We start from the raw sequence: 8,644 nt of genomic DNA, 5'->3' as shown, positions 1-8,644 counted from the left end.
TTTCCTTCCACAGACTGTCTTCTCCAGGAGTTTTCCACGCTGCAGAACGTGTGAGAGGGATTTATTCCAGTGGGTGAGGGGAAGCGAAGGATAACATGGAATTCAAAGAAGGAAGATGTGTTCCTATCTCTGCAGCTCCTTTGTCAGACAATTTGCACTTTTAAAAACTGCTTTTTTTTTTTAACACTAATACGTTAACCCTTTCCAAATACGCATGGAACGTGGTTTGTCCGACACGCTCACCTGGTGTGGATGAATTGTGCTCTGCTGAGCAGGTCTGACGCTGTGTCGCGTTGAACCGTTGGCAAAAGATGTGCAGTGATCAGTGGATCCCACCGTGGAGCAGTGCATAGGACTTCACTGAAGCAGACCTAATCCCTCGTAGAGCTTTTGAAGAGGTAACTGAGATTGTCTTTGGATGGGAAGACGAAGGTGTTAGTTGCTTTGGTTGTTGACACTTATGATACTTGCTAGAATAAGTAGTTGAGATGCAAATAACTGATGCTGACTTTTCTTATACTGGCAGTCTAAGGAAAGAGCTAGTGGGTGGTTTAGTATTAAACCAAAAACTGGTCCAAGGTAAGCGTCGTTAGCGTATATAGATAAACTAGCAATGGCAGGGGAAGAAGTGTTTGCTGTATTTTTGTTTTTAAAAGGTTAACTTTGCACCAGTGTGCCTTCCCTTCCTGCTGGGGGTGTTTGGGACCTCAGAATTTCAGGTGACACCCTTCAGTGTCACTATTTCCACTCCCCCATTCCGCCCCTCCCCCCTTACAAACACTTGAGAGAAATAACAGGGTCGTAGGATTCAGCTTTTCTTCCTTCCCTGTTCACTGTGGTGAAATCTGCGACATTCTCCGGTAGATTTTGCACACAGCCTTTGTTCTGAATAAGTGAAAAAAACAACAAAAATCCATCCGGTTTCAATTTCTTAATCAGAGGAAAAGAGCATCTGCTGTTTGCATTACTGCTACCAAAAAGGCAATCCAGCAGTGTCCCGTGACGTGCAGATGTGCTCTCTCCTCCACTGTTTCTGGAAGCTAAGGTGGATATTGCCCTGTTTGAGCATTGGGTTTGTTCAGGAAGGTATGGAGTTGTGATGGTGGGGCCTTTTCATGGTACTGTTGAACTGAGATGAAGTGTGGCTCTTGGCAGCCTGGCTTGTGGTGCCCGTTGGCTTTCATATGTGAGCGGGATCCGAACACCACTTGTCCTGGTAGGAGGAAACAGCCCTTGCTTCTGTTCTGGGGCCCTGTCCACGTCAGACTGTTACAGCATCACTGTAACAATGCTGGAACAGCTCGGTTGAGATGTCTGTAGGTGCATGGGTAGGGCTGGGCTTCGCCTTCACGCCCTTTAACATGTAGCTGTCTGTATATGCACTTGGGCTTTCCATTTGCTGCAGCTTCAGAGCAATAAAACGTAGCTCCCCTGGACTGCACCCAGCCGGCCGCTCGTGGCTTTATTTATGAACTGCGGTTCTGGTTGGGTGGGAAAGGTGAGAGTGTCACTGTGCAACATCCACTGCCTTCCAAAAACCACGACTCGATTGAAAAGGGTGCTCAAAATTTTGTTATACACATTTCCTTTGTGTAAATAAATGTTTACAATTTTATATTAAAGATTTGAATAAGAGTTAGATCTTCTGACTGTATATTTTTTACTTTTTATAGATTTTAAAACTATAATTCTTTATATATGTGTTTGGGGGGGGTATTGTGGTAAGTTTTATGCTTGTAAATGGAGAACGGTTGAATCTGATGCTAACCTTAATGGATTTTTGTCATTGAAATGTATAAAGAGCCCATTAATCCCCTTATTCTTTTACTACGATAACTGGTGCACACCAAAAAGAAATCCCTCACTTCTGTTTTACCATTACGAAATAAATATTTTGCTAGCGTATCAACCGCGCACGGTGTGGAGTTATGAGTGTGTGTGAGCTGAGCAGCACAGGGCTCAATGTCCTGCACTGCCGTGGTTCCCCTCCCCCAGCACGCAGCTCAGACCTGATGCTCAGGGTCACATCCTTCTGCCGTGCCATACCCGACCCTCCCTGCTCCTGAAGGGCAGCTCCGGCCGGCGCTGCGCTCCCAGCAGCGCGTGCCCCCCCAGCATCCGCGCAGTGGTGTAAGTGGAGGTGTTCATGCTGACCAGCTGTTACTGATGGATGGCTCAGCCGTTCCGGAGCAGCTCTCCCACACACCAACCATGCTGCTTGCAGTCAGGCCGCAGATTCAGTTATTTGTGTATTGTTTCCTGTTTAAGTGCAGCTTTTAACTGATCGCATCTAATCTAGAGTTCCAAACTAATACCTCACGTCTCTCTCCCCGACCACAGATGATGCAGAAGTGATAAGGAAGGCTTGGTGAAGTGTGACAGCTGTGTTTCTTAAGGCCACGTTCCCAGCATCCCCCTGCGTAGTCAGAACTTTAATCAGCTCCTGAAGGACAGCTCTCCACACGTCTGGGTCTCATTATTTGGCCACAAGTGTTGTACGGCCTCGGAGTGGTGTAAGCAAAAGCAGTGCAGTGACGTCTGAGTTTTGGGGTGGGCACCCCATGCGAAGCTGTGGGTCACCAACGGGTTCTGTTAAGTGGAAATAGGACAATGAAGCTTCAGTCTGTGCTTGTGAGCAGCGTGCAGCAGCCCTGCTCCTGCTGTGCTCTGAGGGGATGGGAGCTGTGCGCTCAGTAAGGTAATGGTGAAGCTGTCAGCTCGATGAACTGCTGCAGGGGGGGGTTGAGAAGCTGAGGATTGAAAACAGAAGTGAGAACTTGCAGCTCGGGGTGAGCAGCAGCTCCGTTCACCCCTCGGTGCCGTGCACGAGCTGTGTGCATCTGCACAGGGAGAGATGCAGTAGCTCAGCCCTGTCCTGCAGCTGCTCTCTGTCAGCATTGGGTGAAAACTTTTCTCTCCCATTTTTGCTTTGGAGATCTTGGAAGTGAGAGCACGCTCTTATTTAATTCTCCCGTTGTTCCAGAGCTGGTCCATAACTTCTTGAGCCAATGCATATTTGGTTTTTGTGACGAAGGGACGATGTCACTGAGGGCTGTGGAGCACTGCTGCTCTTTCCATTTCACCCTTCCAATTCTGATGGCACTGTTGTGTTTCTGAGCCCCCTCTTTCCCCTGTGCTGCTGCCCTGTTGGAAGGGCAAGCCTTTGGCTCCTGGTGGTAGTGGCTGCGTTTGAAGGCTGAGCGGTGTGGGGAGTTAATAGAGGAAACACGTGTTAGTGCAGGGGAATAGGGCTGTGCTGTGGGGAGGGAAGGCTGGAGAGCTGCTCTGCTTGCTGTGCTTCACTGGGGCGTTGGTTCATGGAGGGGAACGTGAGGAGCGAGGTGGACCTGCTGGCTGCTGTCACTGTACTGGGAGTCCTGGAGCAAGGTAAATGGCCTTTGTGTCAGCTGCTTTGCTAATTAGCCTAATTGCATCAAACAACACGGAGCTGGCTCCTGTGTTCTGCTCGCTGTGCCTGTGGGATGGAAGTTGCTGCCCTCTGTGACGATGAGCAGCTGCACCGTGGTGGCTGCTCCAGGTTGGAGGCATTATGCTTTGAGATGTCACTGGGCACGGGGCACTGAGAGGTGTGTGAGCCTGAACCTCTGTCCTGGAGGGAAACAAGACTGAAGTTTCACTTCTAACCTTAGAACGCCATCAACGCTAGAATGTTCGAAAGAACAGTGTTTTTTTGGTAGGGTTTCAGGAGGTTGCTTGTGGCTTGGCATGGTTGGAAGCAGCTGAAAAGTGGGCTCATGTGGATGCTGCTGAAAAACCCAAATGCACAGCAGAGGTGTATGGAAGGAGCTGTGTTCAGTCCGTGCCTCGTGCTCAGCCCTCACCCCGCAGTGGGACACAGCACTCTGTCCCATTCTGCAGGACAGGATTTCCTGTGCTCATCCCCACGGAGCTGTCAGCCCCTTGCCCACAGCCCTGGATGTGGCTCTGTGTTGCTTTCAGCCATCAGGTGGTGCAGCTCAGCCCCAGGGTCACCTCAAACCCCAGAGTGCTGCTTGGAGAAGGGGATTCACAACTCCAGGGGTATCAGTCATTTTCCTCAGACAATTTACTGAGAAACTGATGGAAGGGAGTTTTCTCTTATGCGTCTTTGGTTATTAATGTAAGTGGGGATGGAAGGAGTGCTCAGTGTGCAGGGAAGGAAGGACGAACGCTTGCAATGAATCAAGGAAGCATTGCAGAGCCCTTTCCATTGGGAAACCCTCATCAGCTCATCCCCAAACAGCACCTTCACCCCAACGTGTTTGTTTGGGGCGATCCTCCAGCGTTCCATACAGGCTGTGAGCAGAACACCACTGCTGGGGTTGGTTCTTCTTTCTCCTTTTAGTGTGGCTTCACAGGAAACACTCTGTGCAATGTCACTGCCTGCCGGTCCCCACCGAGAGGTTTGCCAGGAGCGTCCAGCCCTGGTGATGCTGGGTGGTTCTGTGGGGAATGGAGGTGGTGCTGATGTTCCTCAGAGGGAATAACGCACGGAGAGGGCTCAGCCCCTATGGGGGCATCCACTCGAGTTCAACCTCGAGGCGTGGAATCAGTAAGGTTGGAAAAGGCTGCTGAGATCATCTCATCTGACCGTCCACCTGCCACCAACACTGCCCATTGAGCCTGTCCCTCAGTGCCACAGCTCCACGCTTCTGGAGCACCCCCAGGGCACGGGAAGCTGATCTGGAGCATCCTGCAGAGCAGACTGAACTCTGAGAACCTCTTTTGGAGGGTGTTCCCTCTGGCCCAGCCAGGCTGCAGGGCACTGCCCGAAACCCGTTTCTGGGGAGGTGTGTAGGATCTGGCATGGGAAGCGTTCAGCCCTCCCCAGAGGGGTAATTGTCTTCATCTCCTCTGCCTCCCCTGTGCCTGGGGCTGTGTGCAGGGCACTAGCACATGCGCATGTCATCTTCAGTTCATTTCTGTTGATGTTTAAGTGGATAACGTTGTGTAATAGGTCACGTAGCACCAGATTATTTACATTTCTAATTCCCTTTCCCTCTACGCCTGTTTTATTGCTTTTCTGCAGGCGTGCGTGGCTCTCTCTCGTCTTTAATCTTGCAACATCTGTCTCCTCTCTCCATCCCACTGCTCTGCTCTTATCCTCTGTCTTAGGACAGTCACAGCGTGGTCCTCGTGGGCTCCTCATCTCTGCCTCTCAGTGCTGTACAGCTGCATGTGGCTCAGCACCTCGCTGACCCCAACCACAGCACTGCCACAGCGACCACAGCCTGGTTCATAGTTCCATGTTCTCCGTTTTCAGCAAAAGCAAAAAAAAATCACTTAAATGTCATCAGCAGTCCCCTGTGGGAGTAATGATCACTCAACAGATGATGGAACGGTCCAAATCCTTCAGCTCTGTGGAGTGACCTATCCAGGCCTGAGCCCCTCAGCCCCTCCTCGAGCTGCTCCAGTGAGAGTGCAGTGTCAGAGATCAATGCCACCATCACAATGCTGTCAGTGTGGGCATCTCTAATTGACCTAATGGCATCGCAGTGCTTGGGTGCTGCTGTGTGGTGTGATGCCATCCTTGTGCAAAGGCCCGCCAGGTGTAGTGGGAGGCATTAACTGCTCTGGTAGGGCTGAGGGCATATAAGTACTCCAGGTGCAGAGGGAAGGCCTAAAGGAGTAGTTCAGTGATGGGGATGCGGCCTTCCCACAGTGCCAGGCTGGCCACGATCCCACACACACTTACTGTGAGTAACCAAATCCATGTTAGATCTGCTGGGAGCGCATTTATTCGTGGCTGTGACGGCCCAGGGACCGCCAACCTCAGTGCTGCTCTCCTCCAACGCTGTGCTTGACTCTGAACCGGGTAATGCTCTGCAGGGCAGTCACCCTCTGTCTGTTCTCTTTCAGCCTATTTTGCACTGCAGGTGATCCGCGCCCGGCGGAAGTACAAGATCTCTCCCCCAGAGACAATGGGTCACCCCGACTTCGAGCGGATCTTCAGGGCTCAGTAAGGTTTGGCTGTTTGCAGTGGGTTGAATGTCTCTATCAGGAAAGAGCTGCAGTCGTTTTCACCTCTTTCTGCTGATCCTGGATTTCTTCTCACACTTTGCATACAGACACAGAGGTGTGAGAGCCAAAGCAGTGAGCAGCCACGTCCCGCGCTCTGACTTCTCGTTCTGAGCACTTTGGCTGCAGCGCTCCTGTCCTTCCATCAGTCCTTCTGCCATCAGCAGACGCAGCCAAATTAATAATTAGCGGCCGCACAGGAGAGGCACTGAGCATTAATGCTTTAGAATCCTCACATTTCATATTAACGTGGCCTCCAAAATGAGAACAGCTGAAGCCGTATTGATAACCCCATGTTTTTATGTCTGTTTTCGCTGTCGAACTGAAGGGCTTTGCTGGCAGAGCCACGAGGGGTTCTTCATCTTTTTTCAAGTCGTGGTACCGTGAGAGCACTGCTGGGCCCACACTGAGTGCTGCTCCTTCTTCCTCTGCTCCCACGCAGTGAGGAGTGCTGGGGCTAAACTGGAAATGCCTCCAGGTCCCTCTGTGGCTTCCAGCGTGCACCGGTGTCCTTCTTGCATCTGGGCCACGCTGCTCCATCGGCAGCCAAAGGGAATGGCTGAGTGGTGGTGCACCGAGAGCGAGGGGGAAGGAGTGCATGTGTGGCTGTGGAAAGCTGGCGGCCTCCCTCGCTCAGACTTTCCAGCTCCCGCTCTGGCTGTGTTCCCTGAGCTTCGGAGACTTCACAGCCAAACTGAATTGCTCAGGGCTCTGTAGTCACTGTCCCGAGCAGCGCAGCCCTGGGCCGTCCCCGTGAGAACCCACCGGCTGTGGCTTTCATTCCTCTGTGCTTCTCACAGGGCGAACTGCTCCGAGTACTTCCCCATCTTCCTCTCGCTCCTCTGGGTTGCCGGGATCTTCTTCCACCAAGGTAAGGGGCAGCATGACGAAACGTGCACCGGGACGGCTGTGCCCGTCTGCATCCTGCTCCTGCAGACCCCGTCTGCTCAGTGCAGGTCCCGCTGTCCCCGCAGGTGCAGCTGCAGGCTGCGGTGTGCTGTACCTCCACGCGCGCTTCCGCTACTTCCAGGGCTACACACGGACCGCACAGGGACGGTGAGTGCCCGAAGCACGGCCCGCAGCAGGACACGGCCCACGGGTCACACGGGGAGCCAGCTCCCCTCCCCACCCACATATGGGATGCTCATCCCCACAGCTGATGGGTTTCCTCACAGGTTGGGGCCGCTGTACACCAGTGCCCGGCTGCTGTGGCTGCTGCTGGGGCTGGCGGTGGCCGGGCTGGTGGCACACTTCCTGCTGTCCCCATCCTGCCCGTGGGTGCTGGCGTGGCTCCTCCAGCTGCTCCGTGCCCCCTGAGCACCCCGCTCAGCTCAGCCCTCTGTGGGACCGGCAGCTTCCCGTCCCCACAGCGCCCACCTCATCCCTGCTGGAGCGTCACGTGGTGCAGATGCAAGAAATAAATGCCTTTTCTCAACAGGTATCATCCCTCATTGCCAGGAGGGATTGGGGACCGAGGGGTGAGCACGTCACAGGTTGATGGGTCCAGTGGGAAAGGCTGCTGTGATCAGAACTTGAATGTGGGTACGAGCTTGTCTGAAACCTCACCAAAACTTACAGGGTCAAAAGCCTTGCCGTACCCAAATGGCAACGCCTGTGCTCGTCCCTGCCTTTATCACACAATCACTGAGGATGGAACAGAGTCCAACCCCAGCCCATCCCACCGTGCCCATAACCACGTCCCTCAGTGCCACATCTCCACAGTTCTGGAACAACCCCAGGGACAGTGACCCCCCCACCTCCCTGGGCAGCCCCAGGTGCTGCTGAGCTCCCCATCCAGCAGAGAGCTCTTGCAAATCCACAACACCATCTCACAACTGCACTTTGTCCGTGTGGGTGCATTCCCTGCTCCCAGCTGAGCAACGAGCAGCTGAGTGCTTCCTTCTTCCCAGGGAGGAACACCAGCCCACCCCAAGTGCCTCTCACAGCTGCGGCAAAGGTTTAAAGTTTGCTTTTATTACAGTGCACATTATTTTATATATTTATATATAGAGATGTACTTGAAAAATCAAATGTATCCAATAATAAAAAATACAGCACGTTAAAGTAGTATAATGCATTCCAGTGTATAGCAGAAGAGACATTGGGATTTACACTAATCCCTACTATTTTTGAACTGGGCTACTTCTGAATATTTTTTTTTTCCCCAAAAAATTCACACCAACCAGTAATAGTTATTTCAAAAGCTGTTTCCTGCACTCCATCTCAAGGCATGAAGACACTGGAGACTTCACCATGAGTTACGGGGCTGCGTTCAATGCTGGCAGGCACAGTGTGGCGTTTCTTTCTTTTTCCCTGCCATACTCAGAGCTCCAACCCCAATTTGGATTTGTCCCTCCTCCACCACGGGAGGATCAGTCCTCGCCCTCACGGGATCCACAGCCGTGGTCAGGCTCAGTGCCTGTCCCACAGCGACGCATACGTTGATCCCTGGCTGTTCCCATCCCAGCCATCCCGCACCCGCACATCAGCCCGCAAAGCATGGGCGGGGTGAAACTGCCCGAACCAAACACAGCCACCATTCCCTTTCCCGGGCTGAAGGTGCTTTTAGTCCCCGTGATTGCTAAAGCTCATCCTGACACCGCAGGGCCCCGCCCGCTGCCCACGG

The 8,644-nt window shown here is 52.7% G+C and overlaps 1 protein-coding gene across 1 annotated transcript; it reads left to right on the top strand.

Moving 5' to 3' along the window:
* The first annotated feature begins 3,224 nt into the window (after positions 1–3,224).
* Positions 3,225–7,335, top strand: LOC136047775 (leukotriene C4 synthase-like). The gene is made up of 5 exons (XM_065735070.1): positions 3,225–3,387; positions 5,860–5,959; positions 6,819–6,889; positions 6,993–7,074; positions 7,194–7,335. The coding sequence occupies exons 1-5, from the start codon at positions 3,318–3,320 to the stop codon at positions 7,333–7,335; spliced, it is 465 nt and encodes a 154-aa protein (XP_065591142.1). The 5' UTR covers positions 3,225–3,317.
* Positions 7,336–8,644: the final 1,309 nt, after the last annotated feature.

Source organism: Cyrtonyx montezumae, unplaced genomic scaffold (assembly GCF_038088225.1).
Source record: "Cyrtonyx montezumae isolate F1298 unplaced genomic scaffold, pur_monq_1.0 scaffold_18, whole genome shotgun sequence".
In the NCBI taxonomy this organism is placed as follows: Eukaryota; Metazoa; Chordata; class Aves; order Galliformes; family Odontophoridae; genus Cyrtonyx; species Cyrtonyx montezumae.
Note: the sequence above shows the minus strand (reverse complement) of the source record. Positions and strands in the feature narration are given on the sequence as shown.

Excerpts from the sequence above, each read along its gene's own strand:
- LOC136047775 (XM_065735070.1), top strand. The coding sequence starts at position 3,318 with ATGGAGGGGAACGTGAGGAGCGAGGTGGACCTGCTGGCTGCTGTCACT. Across the intron at positions 3,388-5,859 it reads ACTGGGAGTCCTGGAGCAAG|CCTATTTTGCACTGCAGGTG; the intron begins GTAAATGGCCTT and ends GTTCTCTTTCAG. Across the intron at positions 5,960-6,818 it reads GAGCGGATCTTCAGGGCTCA|GGCGAACTGCTCCGAGTACT; the intron begins GTAAGGTTTGGC and ends TGCTTCTCACAG.